Consider the following 25,953-nt stretch of genomic DNA (forward strand, 5'->3'; position numbering starts at 1 on the left):
ATATATTTAACAAAAAAAAAATCTCAAAATTTGGGAGGAGGCTTCAGCCCCCCTGGCTACGCCCCTGGACAAACTACATATTCAAATTAATAGTCTATACCTACATATATCAAGCTCCCGTTGACCAAGTCAATCAGACTCTAGTACATATTTTAACATCATAAGAATCAGGTACAATCGAATGTACTGTTGTCACACCCCAATTCTAGAAGGAATAAATATAATCGAGGTGTGAATAATTCATAGAAATAAACAGGGGAAAAACCTTGTTAAAAACCGAAATAGGATAGAAAGTCGGGCTATGCCCCTTTGGATCACAAGTTTTGTTTCATGCTTCTGACAACCGACATTCATTAGCATAAATTTAGTAGTGACGAGTCTAAGCTCGGTCAGGTATATCATTTGAAATTTAACATGAAGATCTTAAGTTTGGGAAAACAAAAGACTGATATGAGTAATTGCTACAGCGGAAGTCTAACATAGGAATTTATCTCTAGCCTCAGCTCCGTCCCGTCAGCACCAGCCAGCCAACCTGAAAACATTTGAAAGTAATTTTGGGCTAAGTACTAATGTACTTAGTGGGCATGCATTTTCTGAAACATTTCACATATTAATAAAGACAGTTTATCCAATCATACTTGACATGACTTAGAAGGTTTTAAAGTGAAAGAACTTCTAAGCATGTTAAAACATTTCTTTCATTTGTGCGCACATGTCACACTCCCTTTCTGTTACTCGCTGTGATCTCGGACCTTTTAGCCACCGACGGATCCGTTTCTCCCATTTACTTGAACTGAGGGCGTAACCCAGACAAGTTTACTTTTGACCTCGGGACGCTACCCAGGCAGGCCCTTACATTACATGCTTCGGAACACATCCAGCAAGCACCCTTATAACGCCTCTTAGTTAGTGCCCGATGGAGATCAACCCACCGAGTCAGCTAACGAGTGTACACAATTCTCAAATAACGTGTTAGGCCATAAGAGAACCTCAATTGATTCGTTGTGGCGAGCCTTAAACAGAGCAGAGTGCACATAAACATTTTATTGGATAAACAGTTTGCATTTCATTAAATAAATATTTTGCATTTCATTGAAACATTTAGAGCTTAATAACTCAATCATACTTTATACATTTGGAAAGTAAGCCCACCTGTATAGGCAAAGCCTGTCGTTTAACCTTATCTCTGAATCGGAATAGCAGTGCTAATCCTCCTGACGTTCAAAGCCTACAAGAAATCTATTCTTAATAGGTCTCCTTGAATCTAATCTTAAGTCACGGTAAAGTACTTAACATTCTATGATTCACTTAGCCGGGTTTTCAAAATTTATAGAATAAATAATTGAAAACATTTCTCTTGAGTTAAGAACACCAACAATATTCTTACTCATCTTTCTTTTGAAATTGGAATTATAAATAAAACCAATTAAAACATGATGCAATGCATGACTCATTTCATACTTAAGCATAAAAAGTGTTTACTAAAAAAAAAAACACAAGTTCCTAGTTCGTTCTGCCCTGTTTCGTTAACCAGCTCTAGTCTCTACCAGCTCTGGCTATCCCAGCTCTGGCTTCCCAGCTCTGGATTCCAGCTCTGGCATTCAGCCTTTCAGCTCTGGTCATTCAGCTCTGGCCTCCGAGCTCTGACTTCCAGCTCTGGCCTTTTAGCTCTGGCATTCAGCTCTGTCATTCCAGCTCTGACATTCAGCTCTGGTGGTCAGCTCTGGTGGTCAGCTCTGGCGGTCAGCTCTGGCTTTCGAGCTCTGCTCTGCCATCCAGCTCTGCTCTGCCCTCCAGCTCTGCTTTGTCCTCCAGCTCTGCTCTTCACTCCCAACCTCTGAACACCTCACGATTCTCTCTTTCTTAGCCTAACAGTACAGCTCACGCAGATCTCCTCCTTGGCAACGGCGAAGCGCCGTCACCTCTCTCTGTTTCCGGCAACCGCAGCAAGCCACGGCCGCCACCCCCACTCTCCTCTACTCTCGACTTATCCGCCCACACAGCCAACTCCACAACAAGACTCTACCTTTATCTTATCCTTAACAGTTATGATGCTACAATTCTAAAATTCGTATAAACACACAAATACATGAACATGAATATTTGGGTTTAAAGATCGAAAAGTGAAGTGAAGAAGCAAATGAGTTAAAGGTGAAACCTTGGCTTGAATTGCTGGGTGAATCGTTGGCTGCTGTTCTTGAATTCGTTGGGTATTGTTCTTGAAGTTCTCTTCGGTTGGAATGAGAGAGAGAAATGCGTGAATGAGAGAGAGAGTGCAGCGGAGGTGTATTTGAAGAGGGGGAATAGTGAGGCGGTGGAGATGGAGAAAAATATCTAGGAATCAAGATGGGTTGGGCTTTGTCAAGATTGGTTTGGGCTCTCATTTATCAACCAAAGGTAAATAAACATAAGGCCCAAAAGAAAAATAAATCTCAACACACATAAATGCTTGAATGTTTAATTAAATAAATATGCAAAGCATATAAATTTAATTACTAAATTTACAAATGCTTTTATAAATCATTTTTGTTGGAATTAAAATAAATTATTTCTTCTTTTTCCGGCGTGAATCATCTTAATCTAAGTTCAAAAGTATTCTAAACTTAGCTCGAGGAAACGGGGTATTACAACAGTACACCTAATTTAACATTTAGAGAAAAGTTAGGCATATATTGTTGCGGATCCAAGAATTGTAGATATACACGCTAAATTTGTTCGGGGGTGCAGTAGTTTTTGAGCTAATTTTTTGGAACAATTTGTATGGTAAGAAAAATATAATCTTTACGTACATTAAATAGTTCTGATACCATATAAATAAGTTAAGAATATATATTTGATGAGCTAGTTATTTCTATTTTAAAAAAATAATGACAATTACTTTTGACGTGTACTTATCGATTGAAAATGTTGTAAAATCTTCTCTTTAACAATTATTGAGAAAAATATCATTTTCAATGTATACTAAATTGTCATTCCTCCATTCATCTTTCATGCAATTTCGTAAAACACTTTTGATAATCTTCATTGCAGAAAATGCTATCAACAGAAACAATGACTACGAGTAAAATCAATGTCAACTTAATTATTTGATAAAATTATTATAAAACTAAATGAGTATTACTTTTAACTATTTATTGAACATTTTTTTTTATAAATTGTTAATTGCAGAAAATGGAGAATCATACTGCATAAATACTATGGAATTATGGAGTTATTTTTGTGTGTGTATATATATTATGCCCTAGGCCCTTGAATTCGCCACTAGTCATCAATATGCAATTCATTGAATGTTCGGATGTTTTTTAGTCTTAGGGTGCGTTTACTTTAATGATAAAATTTTCATTGGAAAAGAATGGATAAGAAAATATGAGAAAATATTTTTTTTTTCATTTTTTTATCTTTTGTTTATTAGAGATGAAAATATTGAAAAATATTTTCACACCCCTACCCTAGGATAATATTATCCAACATATTCAACATTGGAGAGAAAATAAGTGAAAAGGAGTTGCCCGAGAAAATATTCCATCTTACTCAAAAAAAAAATTCCACCATAGTAAATATATAAAAGGGTTAATAGCCGTAAAATACACGAACTATTTTGAGATTTGCATATTGCACATGACCTTCAAAATTAGCCCCAGAATACATGACTTTTCAATTTAATCGCAATTTGCACCCGCGTTGACTAACACTTTGATCGGTGGTGACGTGGCCGTCGGATTTTGTTGACGTGGACGATTTTCCGATATAGTAAAACGACGTCGTTTTGTCAAGCTCTTTTAAATTAAAAAAAAATAAAAAAATGAAAAAATCCTTTTGTTCCATTGAAAGGGGAACCGCCAGCCACCTTCTTCCCCAGCCAACCCTGAAAGGCGCGGCCTTAATTTCCGACGCCGAGCAACTCCACCGCCACTACTGCTCCGGCTGCTGTACTACGACCACCGCGCTCCTCCAATCGCGCCGCCGAGATTCACCACCCTCTCTTACTTCACAATTTTAAGATTTTCGGGCTAGGGCACATCAGATCTGTGTTTGCTACTATCACCATCGGACCCCCAAATCCGAATTGCAGGGGGGAGAGAAGGAGGCTGCTGCGTCGACGTCGGAGTTGCAGGCGGGGGGGAGAAGGGGTTAGGGTTTCTTCCGATGGAGAGGCAGATGCTCGAAGGGGCGTTGGAGATTTCTTTGATTTTGATGTTTGATTTCTTCAATTCAAAGGGACGGTGGTGGTGGTTATTTGGAGATATGGAGATCTGTGGCGGTGGTTATGGTGGAGGTGAGGCGGCGCGACATTTCTTCGATTCAAAGGGACGGTGGTGGTGGTTATTTGGAAATATGGAGATCTGGAGATCTGTGGCGGTGGTTATGGTGGAGGTGAGGCGGCGCGACAACTTCTCCGGCGCCATCCCCCTCTTCCTCTCGCCCCGCCTCGCCGTCGTCGATCTCGCCGCCATCCCCCTCTTCCTGTGGAGGTGAGGCGGCGCGATTTGGTAAGTTTTGGTTTTTGATGGTTATGGTGGAGGTGAAGGAAAACAGTGCTTGCGGTGGTGGTGGTTATGGTGGAGGTGATGGCTCGCCGGATTCTGGAAATGGTGACGACGGCGTGGCGGACCGCCTAGACCAGGAAGAAGGTCGCCGGAAAAGCAAGGATTTTTAATTTTTTTTTTGAAAATATCAAAACGACGTCGTTTTTCCCACGTGGCTTGCCAGCGTGTAAAAAAAAGCCACGTGGCTGTCCATGTCATCGTCGGTCAAACTTAAGAGTTGCCGGAATTTTCGCTGTGTGCAAATTGCGATTAAATTGAAAAGTCATGTATTCTGTGGCTAATTTTGAAGGTGATGTGCAATATGCAAATCTCAAAATAGTTCGTGTATTTTCCGGCTATTAACCCTATATAAAAATGATGAAAAATGAGTGAAATTATACTTTTTCTCTCTTTTTTTTTGTTATCAAAGTAAACACACCCTCAGAGGCAAAATTGGAACGTTTGAGATTGATATTATTCCTTATACCGCACAATCGCAATTATCTCGTGAAGTTGGCCTCTATTGAGAGCAAAATAATTTGACCTTTTAAAGAAGGGAGAGAGTGAAGTTGGCCTCTCTTGAGTGCAAAATAATTTGACCTTTTAAAGAAGGGTGAGAATTGATTGTAAAGGCAATTGCATTAGGAAATTCACTCATAGCGGAGAATTGGGTCTGATCGGTTCAAATTGTTTCAGTCTGTTGTTGCTTCTTAAAATCATAACTTTGTACACCTCCCAGAGAATATTTTTATCTTGAGAGATTCAGATGGGTTGGTGTTGTGTTTGGTGAGTGGATTCATTTGTGATCCTCTTGGTGGTTGGGGTTGCTGCTTGGGAACTAGCATCTGTTCGAGTTTGGGCGGACTGTTTCCCCTGTCTTTGTTTTTTTTGGTGTGTGGTTGTGCTTTCTTTCAGTTTGTTGATTTCCTTTCCTGCTACTTTATGCGGTATGTTGTTTTTGCAGGCGGTTGGTGGGTCTTTTCGGTGGTTCGTTGGTTTGCCTGCTTGGTGGTTTTTTGCGCTACCTTCACTTTATTTTTTGTGGTGCTCGACCTGACTATTCCATTTTGTTGGTTTGCTCTTCTCTGGGCTGCTCTGGTTTGGTTCCAGTTTCTAGTTTGTGTGGGCCTTTTTCTGTTCACGGACAATGGTTTTTTGTTTTGTCTCTTGTTTTTTTAGACGGGTTCTCTTTTTTCCTCTTTTTTGAGGTTTTTTAAGGCCCGACCTTCAGTTACGCTTGTGCTCCTTTGGGTTTAGGTTTCTTTTTCTTTTAATAAAATTTCTATTTCAACAATTATCATTTTACTATATTGAACGTGGAAGGACTTAAGATTAAAATAATCTCTCATTATATGGTCAACGTCAAACTTCAATAACATGCATTCGATCAAATTGAAATAATCTCATTATTTGATAAATACAAGTGGTTCCATATGTCTATATATATATATATATATATATATATATATCAGAACCGATCACCTACCCACCGTGGGCATGCATAACGTGCCCACCATGATGTGGCAATTGTAATTATAGTGAGATCATTTTAATTAGAGTAAGATTTATTAGTTATCTTTCCTAATTAAAATTGCCACATCAATGGTGGGCACATTATGCTTGCCCACGGTGGGTAGGTGATCGGTTCTGATATATATATATATATATATATATATATATATAGACACACACTAATTGGTTTGATTTTTAAAGAAATATTTTTAGAATGTAATAAGGTGGCTCGTTATCAATAGTAGTCATGTGACAGAGTGAGAGGTGTGCGGCATAGGGAACGTGATATTTGGACCACAAAAATAAAATCATTTATGTATTCTGTTAATTCATTTTTGCATTCTTTTTTTTAGTTTTAGAGTTCCTATATTTCTAAATCTTGGTTGGGAATATAACTTTTGTAAATTTACCAACAATATGGTTATATTTGCATTTTTCTTTTATTAACATAGAATCATAGATACATCATTGTGATTATGGAACATCATTTAAAATATAAATTTTACTTATGAAATTATTAACTATTTTCTCTAGAATATGATTATCAATCATGTATTAAACTTAAACTATACTCAACCTGATTTTTTTTTATTTTTTTGAGAGTACTTAACCTGAATATTTACTCTTTTCTTTTTAGCAATTTTATGGATTTCCAACAATTGGGCCACGTATTATCCTTGACCATATTTAATGAGTAATAATTAATTTAGCAGGCTCATGTCCAATATAACCAATTGTAATTGGGCCTAATAATATAAAGTTAAGCTGATCCATGGATTTGTTGGGCCACGTAGTAAATTTTTAATTATATAGTACTATATTTTAACTTTTTATACTCTCTAAAAAAAGAGAGAAAAAAAAGAGCCTTTGTGTATCTGTAAATTCCAAATTTGTGACGAATGTATTCACAAATTACATATATTGGGTTCGAGTCCATAATGACGTGGTCTTTAATTTTTTATATAATTATTAATTTATCAAAAAATAACTTTAATTTTAATTAGTTTCTTGTAATTGACTCGAATAAATCGTTATAATATTCAAGTCAAAAGTAAAAATATGAGTATCTGGAGATCCGAAACCAAAAGAGTTCATAGATATTAGTCATTAGGTGTCATGGTGCATAACATAGACCATGAAATGATATAGCTAGGAAAGAGACGATTTCACAAACCATTATGCATACTTCAACCAAGAATGAAAAATCTGACAAAATCATTTTTTTTTTAATCCTTTCCCAATCGAATACGGTTGCTTTCACTTCCAATTTTAAACGTGCGGCAGTGGAATTGACGAACAAGCTTATTAATTAATTTGCAAATGAGTTTGTTCACCTAATAATTGTGTGATGAGACAATTAGTAAAGCCTAAACTTCATGTAATTAGTAATATTCATATTGTTTGCAAAGTTTCAAAGTCAGCGTCAGTTGCCCTAAGTTAGGTGGGTAGTTGGACTCATTGAATACTTCTTCTCCCTTGAAAAATTTAGTTGAGATGTACGCACAAATCTGTATCCAACTGAACTCCGAATATTACTAATCGTACAAATTATGTGTCTGTCTTCCTATCAAATCTCATGTCTTATTCTAACAAATTTGTCTGAAGAATAGACAGACACACCCAATACAATGTCGCATGCTTGTTATTGAATATTTTCTTCTAAAATTTACCATGCTTGTAATAGATGAAATAAATAAGACACGAACCATTGTACTAATTCGGTTGAGGATTTTGCAGTTTTTTTTTCAATCTTTTATTTTATAAATAGGAAAAAGCTTTGTTGGATCAGTTGGCAGAAATGTTATTATCGTGCACCGTCAACAACTGCATTTCCCCTAAAACCCACCCCATCAACTTTGCACTTTTTTGCTTTAAGTATATGCATTAAAATATTTACAAATAATTTTATCCTCTTTTCAAGAGAATTATAAAATGGTTGTTTACGTTTATGTCCTTTGATCTCTTACACATTTTAAATATCCTCTTTTTCATAAGGCATAAGCCTTTTTTAAAAAACACCATTAACTATATATCATGACCTTTAATTTTTTTCACTATTTACAAAAAAAAGCTTGTTACAGAAAGCATTCTATCGATAGTTATGTGTGTTATAAAAAATATATTCCATTTTTGCTAAGAATTTAAAATCAAACAACAATACGTCGAAGCAAATAAAGGTATATTTTAACAGGAATGAAATAAATACTTACACTAGATTTCCTGCAATTATTATTATTTTTTTTTGAATTTGCAATTTTAAAATATTAGGATTCATTACATTACATTAAAAATAAAAGGTTCATAAATTAAAGTCTAATTAATAGAAAAATAGATGCTATCCTTTTGTAATTTAGCAAATTCTTTCAAAATTGTACATATCCATGTGCGTAGAAATAAATAAAACCACATAATAATTTATCAAAATACTTTTAAGAGTGTATAAAAATGCATTTACAAAAAAAAAAAAAAGTGCGACGGAAAGGAAAATAACAGTAGAGGGCAAATGCGGCATTTGACGTCCCATATTTGTGATTAAGGTAATAAAAAATGTGAGATTAAAAAAAATAGACTAAGAGCAGAATTAGTCAAGCGAGAGACACACGTGCGCACAAGAATGTGGTGCTGCATATATAGGCTGAACCACTCTCTACTCTCTACGTTACCACTTCCATTTTCTCATAACTGCTTCTCAAAATTCACATTTTCTTCAATAATTTATAATGGAGACCTCCGCCACCGCCGGCGACGGCGTCAGCGCCTGCTACAAGCCACTGCCGCCGCTCTACTTCGCTTTCATGCTCCTCTGGCTTCTCTCCGCCGTCTCTTGGACCTTCAACACCTACAGAAACCGCCACTTTCAGGTAAATATAAATCAATCCTCAACTTTTCCCAGATTTTATTTCATGTAGTCCGAGACTCGTAGATATATTCATTTTTTTAATACTCGTCTTCCGATTTGATCATAAAACAAGTTTTTTTTTTTCTTGAGGTATAGCTCATCTTATAAGAGTTTTAGATGTATTTTATTTAAAAATAAATAAAATAATTCCTGGAGTGTTGATGCAATAATTTGTGTTGCTATTTTGTGGAACAGCCGAATAAATTACAATGGATGCTAGCCTCTGTTCCCTGGATTAAATCCTTGCAACTCTCATTCTCTTTCCTCTTTTGGTAAGCCATATTTTAATTAATTTTACATTATTATTAGTCCCATAAAGGCAGTAAAATTGGGGGTTGCATTTGCAGGTACACATGTTTTTATTCAAATGTGTGCTCATTGTGGATGTCATTTGGTGTGTACATAATGGGAGTGCTGTTCCAAACCTTTGGGTTGATCTCCTTCTTCCTCATCTCCCACGGCTACTGCATCACCTGCCACCGCCTCTCCCTCTCCGAGAGGCGAACCGTCGCCGCCCTCGGCTGTGTCTTCTACTTGACTCTTGTTGGCTACAGAGCTTCTGTACCTTACTTCTCTGTGAGTACGCTCAATTCCCTCTCTACTCGTCTATCAGTATCAACTCCACTCACTTAAGCTTCTTCACTATCTTATCTTGAAGGTCATCCTGCTCTTAAACTATGTGCTCGTCTTCTACATTATATTCAACCACGTCGCGCACAACATAACTGTTCTGCGCGACCAGCTCAGCTTCATCGACAACCAGGATGTCCACGCCATGTACGACGCCGTCTACACAAAGTATATCATGTTCAAGTATGAAGCCTTCTTGCACCTACTACTTTCACACATTACCCACTACAAGTAAAATTATATTCAAATTTTGCTGCTTTTGATCAGGAAATTTCAAGGTGCAATGCATGTTGTGGCTGTATCAGAATTTGCGGTATGTTTTTTAACATTTTTTTAGTGTATTCTTTTTTGTTTGTTTGTTGTGAATGTGCATTTTGGTTTTTACAGATGTTTATTAATTTGGACAATTCGTTGGAGAGTTATTGGATTCGGTTGCTGGTGCGAGAGTGGGCGCAGTTGTTCATCTTCTTGTACATAGGGTAACTATTTTAATTTATTTTAATTTTTGATAATTTTTTATGAGGTATATAATTAATAGGGGAGCAAAATGTAAATATAATTTGAGGGTGTTTGTATTTGATGCAGATGGATCTTTAGGTCTCAACAATTGGTGCCTCGTTTCTCAGTTATGCCCATTTTGAGGTCTAAAGGAGAGGCAATTATACCTCCAATTTACAGCATCGTAAGTCTTGATCATATCTTAATTGATCAAATTAACCTTTTGAATGACTTGGGACAACGTGATTGATCTTGAAAATAATTAATTAATTTATATAATGTGCAGGAAATGGATGCGGAGACGTTTAAAGAATTCAGATGTCACGAGTGGCAGATTGGAGTGGTAAGTAAATGTGAAAATGAAGGTTTGATTTTGAAGAATTTTTGGGTTGATTAGTGTGTGTTTGTGCAGCCAAGTGTGGCGTGCAAGAGAAGCGTCAACATCAAGGATTCTTCATCAGTTCTAGTAGTGATTCAGCATCCGCATTTGCCTAACCACATATGATTAATCCACAACCGTTGGATCTTTGGACAGATCGGATGGTGACTAATTCTTCATTAATTAACTAATTAACCCATGACCTCTAATGTATCTAACCTCTCCAATCTTTGTATATATTTTTCACTTTCACCCCTACAAAAAAGGGTAATACTTCTGATTCGAATCACATATTTTTCTATGCTTTTTTAAGGTATATCGCTGTTTACTCGGATTAAGATTCGAGAAGAAAAAGGACTTTGTTTACTGAAGAGAAAAACAAACAAAAGAGGGATGAAAATATAGCAAAAAAATCGTGCACTTTTATGAACATTTAATCAAATGGGTTTATCCTCTAATAAATTGGATTAATCTACTTTAATCAAGCCCTCTTTAATATGTATGTCCAAAAGTATGCAACCATGATTAATGAGACGGAAATAGCATGCGTTTGAGTTTCAGAATCATTACAGATTGATGTTGGATTTGTGTTTGGGTTTCAGAATCATTAGTGGGACGGAAATATCATGTGTTTGGCCCAGAACTTAATTTGGGCTTTCTTCAAAGCGTGAGAACTGACAATTCATGAGAGAAAAGAGAGGGATTATTGACGAGGATTATATTCATCTATGTGATCTAGTATATTAATATACGCGTAGCTGTAATTAGGTTTGAGGTTGATTGCTTCACGAGAAGAAAGGAGGCATGATTTTAGTGGGGAATAGGTAGGGTCTCCATTCCAATGGCTTCTAATTTATTGAGAAGAAATCAATGTAAGATGATTGACAGTCAAATTTTGGGTGCTTGGGCTAACCTATGGATATATAATTACTTTGTACACTTACAATAAAGTATCTATTCTATATTATCAATTTTCTTTTCAATTATCTATCCTACCACCTCTATTGCCTACCGCCTTCATAGCACAAATCCAATTTACGAAAATTGTGTCTTCGTATTTGTTGTTATTTCCGCACTATCATATTGCCGTTGGCATTGGCAACCACGGTCGTACGGTAGTTTTAAAAGAAATAAATAATACTCACTTTGTTGCATTAATTAATAATGTCTCAATTCTATATATACTGGGATATTCTACTAATAATGCTCCATACAATTTTCAGTAAAAAAATTAACTATCAAAAATATTACTTTCTCCGTCTCAATTAAGTTTATCAAATTATTTTCTGCACAATATTTTAAGTGTATTTGGTAATAAAATAAATAATTGATTAGATGTTTTCTTATATTTATTCCATATAAAAAATTGATCAACTTTATTGGGACATTCCAAAAAGAAATATTGATCAAGTTAATTGGGACGGATGAGATATTAATATTGGGTTTAATTTACTTTATACACTAACTCACTTAAAATAATATTTAAATATATTCCACCAACTCACTTTATACATTAACTATATTTTTTTTAGATCTCCGTGTTCAAAAGTAATGAGATGCAGCGAGTAGTATAAGTACTTCATTGTATTTTATTCATACACTTGGACATAAAATAATACTCAATTTTCTAATAAATTATGATCATCATGATATTTAAAAACAATCGAGTTTTAACGATGATTTTTTTTTTTATCATCGGGATAGACATGAAATCAATTATTTTTTGTTTAGAAGATGATTAATAATTGATTTCAACCCAACTTATTAATAGGAGGGAAATGTCTCATCAATTAAGCAACGGTTTAATTAGTGTCAAGTTTGCTGCATTATGTGTGACAATAAAATGGGAATAGGAGTTAATGATTTGAGCAGCAAAATTTAAGTGCAAGAGTTAAAAGAGACAACGACGGTTGATCAAACTCAAACTTGAGCGCCGTGCTGGCGGGAGCACATTACTATGACTTTTGTTCTTCAACTATATACACCTATCCATTCCATCTTTTTTCAACATCTGTTTTTCATTTTAAAAATCAGAGAAATCATTTTCCTCGTTTCAATGCTTTCGCTGCCAAATCGTAATTGAAAAGGACCACCAACTCCCTTCTTGTTTTCTTCTCTCTTCTCTGTTATCATGGCATTCAACTCCTCCCTACGATCCTCCAACTTCTGCAATCCGTAAGCTCTCTCTCTCTCTCTCTCTCTCTCATATGTAGTATTAAGTCAGATTTAGCAATGAAGATCGGTTGACTATGCTGTTTCAAGAATAGTTTTCTTGTGAAGAATGGTTTCTTTGTTGTTGTCAAGAATCTAATCTTATGCTATTAATAGGAAATCAAGAATTGTAGTTCTGTACATTATATTTTTCCCAGAAAAGGAGAAGATTGATTTAGGGATGATTCTAATTCTTTGGGCTAACAATTTTGATTGAAAATGATGCTTATGTGAATCCGGATTTTTGGAAGAATTTCCAGCACATGGGTTTTTTCAATTTCTTTAGGAATCTTGTGGGGGATTGATATATAAAGTCCATTCCTTTTCTATTTAAATGCTGCAGAAAAGCTGCTTTTTTGGAGGATAGATTACAATCTCAAGTTTAATTCACATTGCGCATCAAAGATTAATAATGTGAAGGAGGTTGAGAGGCATAGGCTAGAGAAGAATGGCCCACCATTGCAGTTTCTCCATGGAGCTTCTTCACAAGCATTTCAGTCGAAATGGATCCCTCCCAGAGCAGTATCTCAGATGGCATCCGTGTCTGGCTCTAGTTTTGAGGATGATTGTTCTGTGTTCGAAACTCAATGTAGCCAAGCGGAGTTCAATCGCGTTAGATTATCTTGTTCGGGTGCTACATGAATCTTCTAGAAGCTTCTCCCTTGCAATGCAGACTCTTGAATTGGCTAGAACCGGATCACCACTTGCAATGGCGTGGAACGGAGTGGATGTGCACGCTTGGCATAAACACATTGCTTATCAGGTGCTGTCTCTGCTCAAATTTTAATCTATGGAAGTAGGAAGTGGAATGCGCTTATTCAGAATCTTGAAGTATTTGGATTGGATTGATTTACATTTTCCTTATCCAGGCTGCAGCTTATGCATTGCTCAAAGCAGCTATGGAAGTGGAACTGTTTCTCTCTCACAATCGCTCCAACAATTCCCCCGTGAATGAGATGTAAGTCGAGGAGGAGTTTGGAAGATTTTGCCTATCTATATGCCCCTTAACTTAGAATAGATTTTGTGGTATATTGCAGTTTTCCATTCATCTGTTCCTCAGGATACGAAGAGCTCGCATATGTCATGACGTTTATTTCTTTGATGTTCGCCAGTCTGTCTCCGAGTATAGACTTACTTCAAGGCCGCATTGAGAGTCAGTTAAACACAAGGGACCCGAAACTGGTACAATGGTTTCGAGTGGTGGAGCTCCCACGCATTGACGGATGCTTTATGCCTTTATTCAAGAAATGGTCAGCAGAATACGCTGGAAGGTCGAATGGAATTCCTAAGGAAAACTGTTGTTGTTGTTGTGAAATTACTTTTGCAGCACCCGAAAGTTGAGTAGAAATCTAACACACAAATTGCTCAGTGGTATTGCAGGAACGATCATGGCCATCACATGCTGTGCCGCTGTTGGAAAGTTGGGTTCTGGTCGGATTTCGTGCTCCTCGTTATCAGATTCAATCGACCAAACACTGATAGAACTTATGACCATGGCAAGCAATTTAGTTTCTCTTGACAAACTGCACTGCTTGGCAACTGAGGCTGGGTTCGAGGAGGATTTCCTGTCTCATTTCGGGAGTAGAGTTCTCCCGAGTAAGAATAGCTGAAGACATAGAATTTTGGATTGGATTGGTTCATAGAAAACTCTCTGTAGCGCTAGAAAGAGAGAGTGTTATCAAGGGCAGACATGATCTTTCCAACAAGGTTCGTTTCCAGCCATTCAAGAATCGCAGTTATACTGGAATAAGTTGGATAAAATGACATCTTTGTTCAAGTTCATTGGCTTTCTTGATCCATAATTTGTTGTATGTTCAATAATGTTGGGTTTCTTTTTTCAGGTTGAAGAGCAAACTTTGGCTACTCTGGCACTGTTTTTGTATCTAGGAAGAGAATCGCGGTTATTCTTGTCGAGGCACAACATAAAGGATACTGATGAACAGATTAATGATTTCATAAGGTATATAGTTGAATCTGTATTTATTCTTCTCATTTGTGACCAAATATATTGAAGTAGAGGAGGTTTTGCTTCTGCAGTTACTTAGAGTGCGGTATCCTCTCTATATATCCAGAATTCTCGACGCTGTCAGTCTATCAGCTCTTGATGGAGGTGAGTTCGCTTTCAAGACATGGCAACGTTACTGTAAACCGGGGCTCAGATTTGCTTATTTGACAGGTGATAATCGATGAGATCAGGTGGCTCGACTTATTTGCTGCGTACGACTGCCAGTTTTTCCAAGAAGGGAGGAGATCTAAGAGCCAGCCGATTCAGGCGGAGAAGGAAATCATCTTATACACAGTTTTCACCATATGCTATGATGTGATCTCGGGATTTGCTCACTACACCAGCTCAACACAGCAAACTCTAGATTCTCGTTTGTTGGAATTCTTGCTAAAGAGGTGATCGGCATTCTACTATTTCTCAGCATTTGTCGTTGTTATTGAAGGCTCATAGTTGATTTCTCTCCTTAGTCAGGGCCTGCTAACAGCATGTCTGGAGGACTACTGGGCTGCTTATGATCGAACGAGGTAAGTTGCGTGTGCCTATCACATTCTTCGAGACATTACTTTGTAACGTTCTCTTCTGTTCATGTTGTTGAGCAGTGACCTCCTAAAGATAGGGGAAAGAAATGTATCCGACTCTGCACCGTCTCTCTTTTTCAAGAGCACGAAGAATGCTTCTTTGATAATGGATGCATTGCAGACAGACAGAGAGAGACACAAGCAAGCATCTCCACAGAAACAGGTAGGATTAGTTGGTGGAAGAGTAATAACATATGTCTCTTGAAATTAAATTATGGTTAATAATGGCAGGCTCCCAGCTCGTCTGGTAATCAAACTGAGACGTCGCTTGATTGTGGTCGGAGGAAACAGAATTTTCTCAGCAAGTCTGCGATGAAGCTTGTGACTGCAAGTGTTGTAAGTCCAAGGATCCCTCTGCATATGGATCTGCTTGTTTCTTTCGGTGTCGGTGCTTTGCAACATGAGTTTTGTCGTGCAGGATGTGTGGATGGGAACTCAGCTGCTCTTCGTAGACGTATCAGATGCTCTGAGATTCACGGTGCAGAGATTATGCGGGCGTAAGGCCACCAAGAGAGAGAGGCAGAAGCTTAATAGGACTCTTTGTGACCTTGCCACTCTTATCCCTGTCACAATACTAATGTTACTTCCTGTAAGCATCTGCAACTATCTCTCTCTTTCCCTCTCTCCCTCACCTCACTCTAAGCTTCTCTCTTATCAGGTTTCTGCAGTAGGGCATGCAGCCATGTTTGCTGCAATCAAGAGATATGTTCCGTGCCTGGTAAACCATACACGGAACCCTTCTTCTCCCTTCTCTTATAACGCACCTCCTTTGTCGTTTGCTTACATGGCTGGCCTTTCCATGGACTAGATTCCTTCTCCCTACTCGGATGAACGGCTGGACTTAGTGAGGCAACTCAAGAGGACGAAGATGGAAGTCGAGCGCGTTAATGTTGAAGAGGCTAACCCTAAAGTTTGATGATCAAGACATACACGGCACAGAGTGAATATTGGTTGGTTTTGTGCAGTGAAAAGCTAACATTTGTTGTATATATGTAGAGCCAATAGTTGAAGGAATACTAGTTTGTTTTTAGGCTTTGTTTCTACAAAGAAATGTATAGGGTAACTAGTTTCCTACCTGTTGCTTTGTATGCCTCATTTTCACTCCCATTCTGCTAACTTGAATCCACATTCTTTATTCTTGGGCTTTCCATTTGATGTGTCTCCTAAGAATTTTTTATGCCTTACATTTAAATATGGTTCCAAAATCATTAGAAAAAGAGGTTCGAAATTGGGTTCCAGACCATAAAATTGGATTTCCTGAAAAAATGCTGGTGAATAGAGGGGGAAAATATCGTCAAATTAACGCTCCTAATCTTTTTATCATCCAAAAGTTGATGTCATATGTATGCTACGATTGTACAACTTTTATGTTTTTAATTGGGCCAATATTACGTTTAATATGTCAATTTTTCAACGATAAAAAATAAAATTAAAGGTGTAAGTTTTAATTTATTGTAAAAATTCGTATATTTATTAACAATTACTCCTTCGAAATCTAATGTTCTTGAAATCAATTTGACAGATAAGAACAGAATAATGACTGTTTTTGCAGGGCAAAGATAGTAAAAAAATAAATAAATGAAAAACACAAGGGAAAAGTTCGAACGAAAAAAAGGAAAAAAACAAGAAAAAAAGTCAGAAACTTTATCCAATCCAGCAGCGATGATAATTTCTGAAAACAATGCAAATTAGAATTGGAGAAACGGTTTCGAGTTTTGAAGGCCTTTTATTTTTTGCCCCTTAAACCCTTCAAAAAATTAATCCAAAAACAATAAATAAGAAGATGTCTCAAACTTCAAACCTCCGCCTCCTCCTCTCTTCCGCCAACCACCGCTGCCGCCAACCTCTCTCCGCCGCCTCCTCTTTTCTCCCACAAAATCTCTCCTCTTCCGGTTCTTTCCCGTTTTCATTCAAAACCCACCTCAGAAATCGCAAAACCCTGCCCCTCTTCGCTACTTTCTCCTCGTATTCAAAGAAACATTATAGTTCAAAAAACGAAAACAACAATTCGCGCCCATTTAGTAGGAACAAAAGTAGTTTAAGAGAGACTGTTAAAAAGATGGATAGTGGTAGTGAAAAAGGCGGTATCTTGGCGATGGAGGAGAGAGAAAGAAGTGCGAAGAGTGCAGCGGAAGCTGCGGGGATTTAATAGGAAGAGGGCTGAAGGAAGGGATGAGAGCGATAGGCCCAAAAAGCTGCAGCTCAAAGTTCGGACGCTCAATCCTGCTAATACCATTTCTTATGTGCAGGTAAAGGCAAATGATTTTGTTTGTTTATTTTATTATATTTTATTTTTATTTGGGTATTTTTTGGGTGGTATTTCTGTCTGTGGCTTGTTAAAGTGCTGTGTTGCTTGGATAAAATGTTCATTGTTTTTGTTCAAATTGATTTTACTGTTTCTGGACTTAATGTTCGTTTCTTGAATTTAATCATCACTTTATTGGAGTGTGAAAATCGAAGGACTCAACATGTTTCCAGATACAGCCTGATTAAATTGTAATTCTGTGTTTCAACGATGATAGTTTTACATGAGGAAATCTTTAGGATCCCGAATATAGTTTAATGCATTGCCAGACTCGAAGCATGGACATGGGGGTGGGGCATCTTTAGACTCTTTTATATTTGCTAAACTAGACCAGGATTTTGTTGTCGGACACTAGAGTTGGAGATGTTTCTTGGGCACCTAATGCCTTTATTCGCAGCTGGCATTTGTGCCTATAAAGGAGTGACCTAGTATCTTGCTGTTGGCTGATTTGAGCTTCACTGGATTTGCTAAATATTGCGAGTTGGGACAGTTTGGCCGTGGTTTTTATCTTCCTGGAGAAGTTGAGAAACTTTTATTCCCGGTTGTTCCCTTATGGGTCCTTTCCTGAATGTTTGAGACTGGCATTATGAAAATTAATAGGGAAACCGAGACAGATGAAGGACTTAATAGAAAGAAAAAAATGTAGGATATTTCTTACGGATTGCTTGGTATGTTATGTGTTATGATTTGATTGCCCTTAACTCTTTTGATGCTTTTTTTTTTTTCCGTGAGACTGAGAACCATGCACAAACACATAATATACATGAACAAGAAATGACCAGATCGTGAACGATTATATTACATGAACAACCACATTAGTTGATTTTCAATCCATTATATGTGTTATATGTAATTGTTCAGGATCTGACCATCTCTTGTTTGTATTTTATGTATTTGTGCATAGTTCTCATTTTTCACGAAAAGATGTGGTTCTCATTGAATCCTATATATATATATATGTCATCCCACGGATCCACACCCCAGCATGGGCATCTCCATGAGAACTAATGTTACACTATTTGAAATAACAGTTCACGAGCTATCTTACACACTAGCTGCTTACATAATTTCCCTCGCTAGGTGCGTAGAACATACTCCCTCCGTTCCATCTCATTTGGCCTAGTTTTTTTCGGCACAGTTATTAAGGAGAGTAAGATTGTAGTGTAAAGTATGGCCACAGTAGTGAAAATTTATTACTCAAATAGGAAACAGGCCAAGTCGGGTGGGACGGCCCTAAAAGGAAACTAGGCCAAGTGAAGTGGGATGGAGGGAGTATCTCACTTTATAAGGGGGCAATTGGCAGCATAAAAGAATAGGTAGCTATGATGTGGGAGAGATTCTCGAAGGGACATTACTGTATATGAAAGGGGTTCGAAAATATCTTCACGTTTTTGGATTTGGAAGGAAGGTGCTCCAGTTTATGTGAGGAAGTTCCTTTTGTGCAAATTGTGAAGGTCCACTAGAGAGCAAAATGGGTTGTGCTCAGATGAGCTAGTCTCGGAGAAAGTAAATTTCTGGTTCTTGTTCAATGCGTTTCAACCTATAGAGGAGATTCCACATCATGGAAGTGCAGTTACTTTTAAGTATACTTCAGCCATACCGTGTTTACTTATGTGTTTCCTTTTTCCGGCACAATTATTTTTAAAAATATGGTATACCTTGTTCAGTGTTTTTCTGTTATATATTATGCTTTTCTATTAAATTAATTTGGTCATTTATCTTGCAGATCCTTGGAACTGGAATGGATACACAAGACACATCCCCAGCAGTTTTACTGTTTTTTGACAAGCAAAGATTTATATTTAATGCTGGAGAAGTGAGCTTACTTAATTTTAGTTAATTTTTTTAGTATGCTACTCCAAGATAATAAATTTTTATGTGGAGGCTCTAGGGATAAAGAAGTCTGGAAGAAACTTAGTGGAAACTGTTGTACTGAGTCTGAATTAGTATTTCACATTATGAGAAATTTAAACCAACATTTTTTGATTTGCTTCTTGTTGCATCTTAATTAGAAGTTGAATTTTCAATAAAAGGCTTTTCCACGAAGGCAATATTTGGGACATGTGTGTACATATATTATGTTTAGGCAATAATTTCTGATATTTGGGACATGTGTGTACATATATTACTGCCTTTAGGGTTTATGAATCTGATATTTGGGACATGTGTGTACATATATTATGTTTAGGCAATAATTTCTGTGCATCTTATACTTTTTCCAGGGACTTCAACGTTTCTGCACCGAGCACAAGATCAAATTGTCGAAGGTATCTTTTGTCTTTTGAATAAACATCCATGTAGTTCGTTATCTTTTTAGCAATTGTGCAGATTGTTATGCTTCTTTATTTGTCAAATTTCTCCAGATTGATCACATATTTCTCTCACGTGTCTGCTCAGAAACTGCTGGTGGACTTCCAGGTATCTACAATATTTCTTTTTTATGTAGTAAATGGCGTTACAGATACATGTGATTCTACACCAAATACTTTCCGTGATAGAATCATAGTAATAAACTATGTTGGTGGAAGTTTAAAATGTTTACTTGTTCACTACAGGTCTCTTATTAACTCTGGCGGGCATGGGGGACGAAGGGATGTCTGTAAGTATTATACTTAGTATACTTATTTATGAATCGTGATTGTGGAAATCTAATTATGAGTATTCTTTGCCCTGAAGGTGAATATGTGGGGTCCCTCAGATTTAAAATATTTACTTGATGCTATGAAATCTTTTATCCCCAATGCTGCCATGGTTCATACGCGTAGCTTTGGGCCATCACCAGGATCACCAAGTAGGGTGCTGCAGAGCTTTGATAATCCTTTTGTTCTCATTGATGATGAAGTGGTCAAAATATCTGCGCTACTCTTGAGACCGAATCATGAAGAAGTCTCGAGTTCTCCAGAATCTGTCACAAATGCGACGAAGCCGGGTGATCTTTCTGTTATTTATATTTGTGAATTGCCAGAGATTAAGGGGAAATTTGACCCTCGAAAGGCTGCTGCTCTTGGATTAAGACCCGGCCCGAAGTTTCGCGAACTGCAACTTGGGAATTCTGTGAAGTCGGATAGTCAAGATATCATGGTAGATATTGCTTGTATCTTTGTTAGTTAGTTTTCTGCTGTGTTAGCCTTCAATGTTCTTCATATCTCATCTCTGTGCCCCTTGTGATATTCAGGTACACCCAAGTGATGTACTGGGTCCGTCTGTTCCTGGTCCCATCGTCCTGCTGGTCGACTGCCCTACATCGTGGCATTTCCGAGATCTCTTGACCCTACAATGCCTTGCCCCGTATTATGTAGATACAGCTAATGAGGTACTAGAAGGTTCCAAGATTGTGAATTGTGTAATTCATCTGACTCCCCTGAGCGTCACTCAGACAGATGATTATCGAACGTGGATGTCAAAATTCGGAGAAGCTCAGCATATAATGGCAGGACACGAGATGTCGGTTTCTCTGAAAATTTTATGTTTCCCGACTTATTAGTTTTTTGTTGCTTTGACTGCTTCTTCGAGCTGATGGATTCGTCTCTCCAGGAAAAATACACAGGTGCCAATTTTGAAAGCAAGTGCTCGACTTGCAGCTCGCCTAAACTATCTAAGTCCTCAATTTTTCCCATCTCCGGGTTTCTGGACACTGCAGAACTCAGGTTTACCATCTGAGCCGCAGGCACCACATAAGGTATGTGTTACTATATTTTCAAAGCATGCGATAATCTCCTAATGAATTATTATATATATGCGTCTCTGCTTTTTACTGGTTATCATATCATGTCTCTATCCCAGGATCTCTTTTTGAAAGACAAACAGATTTCAGCTGAGAATCTTCTCAAGGTATGCAAAATCTCTACGTCGACATTCTTTATTTTCTTTGCTTCAAGATAGCTCTAGAATCTTGTTATTTATGTAGTTTCATATGCGTCCCTACGCGAATCTGGGACTCGACAAATCAAGTATACCAAGTCTATCATCTCATTCCGAGATCATTGAAGAGCTACTATCAGAAATTCCGGAGGCTAGGGACGCCTCCGAGAAAGTGACCCGTTTATGGTCGGACAGCGCGAGTATGACCGAAGAACCATGGTTGCTCGAAGGCGCAGTCCCTAGCTGTCTTGAAGATATAACCAGAGAAGATATGGAGATTGTTCTTCTTGGCACTGGTTCTTCTCAGCCCTCCAAGTATCGAAATGTTAGTTCTATTTTCATCAATCTATTTTCCAAAGGAAGTTTACTCTTAGACTGCGGTGAAGGAACCTTGGGACAGCTAAAGAGAAGGTAACAAAGCAATACTGCAACGCGCCTTTTTTTCTTCCCCAGATCGCCTTTCTCTTACCTCGTGTCGTTGATACGTTGCAGATTCGGTGTCCAAGGTGCTGATGAAGCTATAAGAGGTTTGAAATGCATCTGGATTTCACACATCCATGCCGATCATCACACGGGGCTCGCAAGAATCCTTGCTCTACGACGTGATCTGTTGAAGGGATCGCCGCACGAGCCCGCCATTGTCGTTGGTCCCAGGCAGCTCAAGAGGTTTCTCGACGCCTACCAGAGGCTCGAGGATCTGGACATGCAGTTTCTCGACTGCTATCACACGACAGAAGCTGCATTGGAGGCCTTTGATTCAAATGAAGGAAACCCTACGAATCCCGCCAGCAAGGACGTCGATTCCGCTCTGTTTGCTCGAGGCAGTCGCATGCAGAGCTACTGGAAGAAGCCGCCAAGTCCTTCTCAGAGCGGCGCTGCTGCTCAAATCCTCAAGTCGTTGAAGAAGGCTCTCGAAGAAGCTGGATTAGAAGCACTGGTGAGCTTCCCCGTCGTTCATTGTCCCCAAGCTTATGGCGTCCTGCTGCAAGCCTCAAGCAGGATCAACAGCGTCGGTAAAACCATTCCCGGGTGGAAAGTCGTCTACTCAGGCGACACCAGACCCTGCCCGGAGCTTGTCAAGGCTTCCCACGGCGCGACTGTGCTCATTAACGAGGCAAGTACAGTTCATTAATCTCCAATTAGGGTTGATTAATCTCTAATTAGGGCAGATGCAGCGGAGTCTGCCTCTTAACTATCTTGGTTCACCATTGTTTTATTGACTTGGATTTTGCAGGCGACCTTTGAAGACGGGATGATGGAGGAGGCGGTGGCCCGGAACCACAGCACGACGATGGAGGCAGTGGGAGTCGGGGATTCTGCGGGAGCATATAGGATCATATTGACTCATTTCAGCCAGAGATACCCCAAGATTCCGGTGTTCAACGACGAAACGCACATGCATAAAACGTGCATCGCTTTCGACATGATGAGTGTCAACTTAGCTGATGTTCATGCCCTACCAAGAGTGCTGCCATATCTTAAACTTCTGTTTAAAGATGAAATGATTGTTGATGAATCTGAGGATGTAAGCTTGGCTACTGCAGTTGCCTAACTTTGATATTTTTCTCATTTAATCAAGCCATTATTTATTTATTCTTTTCCCATTTGTTGATTTATTTTCTGCTTTTTTTTTTTTTTTTTCTTGAATATGCTCAATACCCACTTATTAGAACAGGGAACCTTATTGCGTATGATATGAATTATCTAGTTCACTATTATATTATCGGTGATACACGTCTAAGTTGTATATTTTATAAGGGTATTTAGTTTAGCAAACCAATAATAAACGAATAGCTGGAATAGCTCAGTTGGTTAGAGCGTGTGGCTGTTAACCACAAGGTCGGAGGTTCAAGCCCTCCTTCTAGCGAAATTGTAATAATTTTTTTTAAATTAACTTTTTGACATTTATTGCAAATTCATAATAGTATTTTTTTTATATTTAATTTGTTAGTATTTTATAGCTATCCATTTCTTAATTAATAATTATGGTTATTTATGATGAGATTTGAGTCGAAAGCAGCAGATTCTGTTTTACTGGACAAAATTAATGTGAGAAGTGATAAGATGAATGAGCAGCACCATACATTGATCAACTTATCTTACAAACAAACATGCATCTCCTCCCAAACTCTCCCCTCCTTGAAAACCATGGTAATGCTATTGCTTCAACTCAACTCAACCTCCTTATTATTCCCACAATCCCATCATTTCAACATTAAATTGGCATCATCCAGACCGCCTAATCATCTCAATTTCTCTAAACTCAGGGCTCTCCAAACCGTTAGCAATGCCGATTCCACGCCTGAAGACCAAACTCCTCCTCTTGTCAACTTCGCATTTGTCCACGTCAGTCTCTCTTTTATTTAAAAATGACTTCAAAATCAAAATTCATTCGGTTTTTACTTATTTTTGCAGTCGGTTTTGCTGCCGGATGGAACGCCGGACGTGCATTATCGGAAGGCGTGTGGAGGGCAGAAACTGAGGGAGATAATGTTGGATAACAATGTTGAATTGTATGGACCATATGTATGTACACGAGCTTATATTTTTTTTAACTTACAAAAAAATGCAATGAAATTAAGGTACATAGACCAGCTTTCATTCAATTCTCGTTAACAAAACATTATGTCTTTAAATACTACATAGAATTGGATTTTTATAGTTCTGAATTTCTGACAAATTAATATTATTGCGAGTCATCCAAATGTATAGTTTAGTACATTACGAGAATTAGATGTTTTAGCCATGTAGACAATCGACAATAGTATGAAAAGTTAAAATATTTTTTATTCATGTGCAAAATTGAAATTAGAAGGGAGTTCATATATTTAAGTGCTAGTTACCACTTAAAATAAAATACGCGATTGGAGTATGAGATGTCTGACTTTGGTATAATGATGTTGCAGTCTAGGCCTCTGCTCAACTGTGGGGGAGGTGGAACTTGTGCTACATGCATGGTTGAGGTGATCCACTTCACATATATAAATTACAAATAACTGTTGTTGCTAAATTTTTATAAAATCTGGATTTACATGTATGAAAACTTTATAAATTCGGATCTTATTTTTTGTTTTATTGTTAGTATAGGTCGTTCAAGGAAGGGAGTTATTGAACCCTCGAACAGAAAAGGAAAAGGAAAAACTTAAAAAGGTAATCAATTTTCCTTGTTGCTCATCTCGAATTGGACTAATAAATTTTTTATCTAACAACTGATTAATTATCTATAAATGTGTTTAATTTTTATGTGTATTAATAATATCGATATTATTGTATGCGTGATTTCAGAAACCCAAAAATTGGAGACTTGCTTGTCAGGCGATCGTCGGTGAACCAGATTCCAGAGGACTGGTTGGTCATTTACCCATTCTCAATTTGCATATTTTATTTCTCAAGATAGAACCAAAATGTTCATAATTCTCAGGAGTAATTAAGTATAAAAAGTAAAGAATGCAAAATTATTATGATCATATTTTTCTTTAAAAAGGTATATATATTTTGCATGATTGAATATTTTTATGCTTAAATTAACATTTTTTTTTCAATTTCACCATTTTAATAAGATATAGTAAATTACAAAGTTAGCTTAAGTAATAAAATAATCAAATGCATTGTGATATCTCAAAATTTTAATCCATGTTAATAAATAAGGGATTATTAATTTTATTATTTTTATTTATTGAAAGTAATTCTCAAAATTAAAGGCCTCTAATTTTATAAAATGGCAATTCAAATTTGGTATTTGTTTTATTTAGGCGAGAATAGTTATGCAAGATTCTTATAGAGAAGTACATCAAAATAGTTTTATTTTGTTTTATGAAACTACAGTTTATTATAGGGTTATTAGCCTGTAAATACACGAACTTTTTATATTTTCTGAAATTTAACATGACTTTAATTTTTAGCCCACAAATACACGAACTTAGCATTTTTTCTGATTTTTGACATCGACAAGAAAAAATTCTAATTTACTATTAACGTGAAGGCCGGTATACCATGTCATTCACTCTCTAATCAAAATAATGAATCAAATTATTCTATTCAAGTGCATATCTCGTAGTCCACGTCATGTATTCCGGCCTCCACCTCAACAATAAATAGAGTTTTTTCATGTCGATGTCAAAAATCAGAAAAAATGCTAAGTTCGTGTATTTGTGGGCTAAAAATTAAAGTCATGTTAAATTTCAGAAAATATAAAAAGTTCGTGTATTTACAGGCTAATAACCCTTTATTATAATAAACAATTATGGCAGGTTGTGATCCAACAACTTCCAGAATGGAAAGCGCACGAGTGGAAGTATGCAAAAGAAGTTCCTGAAGGCGTTTTTCACATATGAAAAACTTTTTTAGCTCTCTTTTTCCTTTTTCTTTTTTTTTCTTAAATATAGATTTTTTTTTATTTCCAATTTGGGTCTCTAAAACCTGTATTTTTGCTCAGAGATGTGAAGGGAAAAAAAAAAGAATGGAGAAATAGTTGATTTGCAAAGCGGAAGTCATGAGATTATTAAGACATGGACCGCACCAAGGAAATCACATGGCTTGCATTATTTAT

The 25,953-nt window shown here is 37.2% G+C and overlaps 5 protein-coding genes, 1 long non-coding RNA gene and 1 other non-coding gene across 7 annotated transcripts; 6 read left to right on the forward strand and 1 right to left on the reverse strand.

Moving 5' to 3' along the window:
- Nucleotides 1-215: 215 nt before the first annotated feature.
- Nucleotides 216-1,364, reverse strand: LOC130992455 (uncharacterized). The gene is made up of 2 exons (XR_009091292.1): nt 1,153-1,364; nt 216-532 (listed from the first exon to the last, which is right to left on the reverse strand). It is a non-coding gene; the product is annotated as an uncharacterized LOC130992455 (long non-coding RNA).
- Nucleotides 1,365-8,661: 7,297 nt separating this feature from the next.
- Nucleotides 8,662-10,733, forward strand: LOC130992456 (uncharacterized). Its single transcript, XM_057917093.1, has 9 exons — nt 8,662-8,899; nt 9,133-9,209; nt 9,285-9,513; nt 9,596-9,750; nt 9,835-9,880; nt 9,955-10,046; nt 10,153-10,249; nt 10,352-10,408; nt 10,478-10,733. The coding sequence occupies exons 1-9, from the start codon at nt 8,759-8,761 to the stop codon at nt 10,568-10,570; spliced, it is 987 nt and encodes a 328-aa protein (XP_057773076.1). The 5' UTR covers nt 8,662-8,758; the 3' UTR covers nt 10,571-10,733.
- A 1,550-nt stretch (nt 10,734-12,283) lies between these two features.
- On the forward strand, nt 12,284-16,388 carry LOC130992458 (uncharacterized). Its single transcript, XM_057917095.1, has 14 exons — nt 12,284-12,619; nt 12,999-13,418; nt 13,525-13,613; nt 13,768-13,926; nt 14,025-14,362; nt 14,497-14,615; nt 14,693-14,765; nt 14,832-15,055; nt 15,128-15,184; nt 15,260-15,401; nt 15,470-15,574; nt 15,657-15,827; nt 15,897-15,956; nt 16,047-16,388. Exons 7-14 carry the CDS (start codon nt 14,760-14,762, stop codon nt 16,152-16,154), a joined length of 873 nt encoding a protein of 290 aa, XP_057773078.1. The 5' UTR covers nt 12,284-12,619; nt 12,999-13,418; nt 13,525-13,613; nt 13,768-13,926; nt 14,025-14,362; nt 14,497-14,615; nt 14,693-14,759; the 3' UTR covers nt 16,155-16,388.
- On the forward strand, nt 13,104-14,700 carry LOC130993801 (uncharacterized). The gene is made up of 7 exons (XM_057918836.1): nt 13,104-13,418; nt 13,525-13,613; nt 13,693-13,926; nt 13,983-14,251; nt 14,313-14,362; nt 14,497-14,615; nt 14,673-14,700. Exons 1-7 carry the CDS (start codon nt 13,104-13,106, stop codon nt 14,698-14,700), a joined length of 1,104 nt encoding a protein of 367 aa, XP_057774819.1.
- Nucleotides 16,389-16,912: 524 nt separating the features above from the next.
- Nucleotides 16,913-22,997, forward strand: LOC130992457 (tRNAse Z TRZ4, mitochondrial-like). Its single transcript, XM_057917094.1, has 12 exons — nt 16,913-17,487; nt 19,270-19,359; nt 19,766-19,810; nt 19,907-19,961; nt 20,099-20,142; nt 20,220-20,624; nt 20,719-20,987; nt 21,078-21,222; nt 21,327-21,374; nt 21,451-21,815; nt 21,897-22,518; nt 22,639-22,997. Exons 2-12 carry the CDS (start codon nt 19,285-19,287, stop codon nt 22,954-22,956), a joined length of 2,391 nt encoding a protein of 796 aa, XP_057773077.1. The 5' UTR covers nt 16,913-17,487; nt 19,270-19,284; the 3' UTR covers nt 22,957-22,997.
- Nucleotides 22,998-23,197: 200 nt separating this feature from the next.
- TRNAN-GUU (transfer RNA asparagine (anticodon GUU)) lies at nt 23,198-23,271 on the forward strand. The gene has a single exon. It is a non-coding gene; the product is annotated as a tRNA-Asn (tRNA).
- A 152-nt stretch (nt 23,272-23,423) lies between these two features.
- LOC130992460 (photosynthetic NDH subunit of subcomplex B 3, chloroplastic) lies at nt 23,424-25,887 on the forward strand. Its single transcript, XM_057917097.1, has 6 exons — nt 23,424-23,750; nt 23,820-23,930; nt 24,311-24,367; nt 24,492-24,554; nt 24,690-24,752; nt 25,655-25,887. Exons 1-6 carry the CDS (start codon nt 23,469-23,471, stop codon nt 25,736-25,738), a joined length of 660 nt encoding a protein of 219 aa, XP_057773080.1. The 5' UTR covers nt 23,424-23,468; the 3' UTR covers nt 25,739-25,887.
- The last annotated feature ends 66 nt before the right edge of the window (nt 25,888-25,953 follow it).

Source organism: Salvia miltiorrhiza, chromosome 7 (genome assembly GCF_028751815.1).
Source record: "Salvia miltiorrhiza cultivar Shanhuang (shh) chromosome 7, IMPLAD_Smil_shh, whole genome shotgun sequence".
Lineage (NCBI taxonomy): Eukaryota > Viridiplantae > Streptophyta > Magnoliopsida > Lamiales > Lamiaceae > Salvia > Salvia miltiorrhiza.

Bases quoted from the DNA above. Each gene is read 5' to 3' on its own strand.
- LOC130992458 (XM_057917095.1), top strand. The intron at 15,828-15,896 runs GTAAGCATCTGC...CTCTCTTATCAG, and splicing joins CAATACTAATGTTACTTCCT to GTTTCTGCAGTAGGGCATGC. The intron at 15,957-16,046 runs GTAAACCATACA...TCCATGGACTAG, and splicing joins AGAGATATGTTCCGTGCCTG to ATTCCTTCTCCCTACTCGGA.
- LOC130992456 (XM_057917093.1), top strand. From the start codon at position 8,759: ATGGAGACCTCCGCCACCGCCGGCGACGGCGTCAGCGCCTGCTACAAG. The intron at 9,210-9,284 runs GTAAGCCATATT...TTGCATTTGCAG, and splicing joins TCATTCTCTTTCCTCTTTTG to GTACACATGTTTTTATTCAA. The intron at 9,514-9,595 runs GTGAGTACGCTC...CTTATCTTGAAG, and splicing joins CTTCTGTACCTTACTTCTCT to GTCATCCTGCTCTTAAACTA.
- LOC130992460 (XM_057917097.1), top strand. From the start codon at position 23,469: ATGAATGAGCAGCACCATACATTGATCAACTTATCTTACAAACAAACA. The intron at 24,368-24,491 runs GTGATCCACTTC...TTGTTAGTATAG, and splicing joins GTGCTACATGCATGGTTGAG to GTCGTTCAAGGAAGGGAGTT. The intron at 24,753-25,654 runs GTTGGTCATTTA...CAATTATGGCAG, and splicing joins AACCAGATTCCAGAGGACTG to GTTGTGATCCAACAACTTCC.
- LOC130993801 (XM_057918836.1), top strand. From the start codon at position 13,104: ATGGCCCACCATTGCAGTTTCTCCATGGAGCTTCTTCACAAGCATTTC. The intron at 13,419-13,524 runs GTGCTGTCTCTG...TTCCTTATCCAG, and splicing joins ATAAACACATTGCTTATCAG to GCTGCAGCTTATGCATTGCT. The intron at 13,927-13,982 runs GTCGAATGGAAT...TTACTTTTGCAG, and splicing joins TCAGCAGAATACGCTGGAAG to CACCCGAAAGTTGAGTAGAA.
- LOC130992457 (XM_057917094.1), top strand. From the start codon at position 19,285: ATGGATACACAAGACACATCCCCAGCAGTTTTACTGTTTTTTGACAAG. The intron at 20,625-20,718 runs GTAGATATTGCT...TGTGATATTCAG, and splicing joins CGGATAGTCAAGATATCATG to GTACACCCAAGTGATGTACT. The intron at 20,988-21,077 runs GTCGGTTTCTCT...TCGTCTCTCCAG, and splicing joins ATAATGGCAGGACACGAGAT to GAAAAATACACAGGTGCCAA.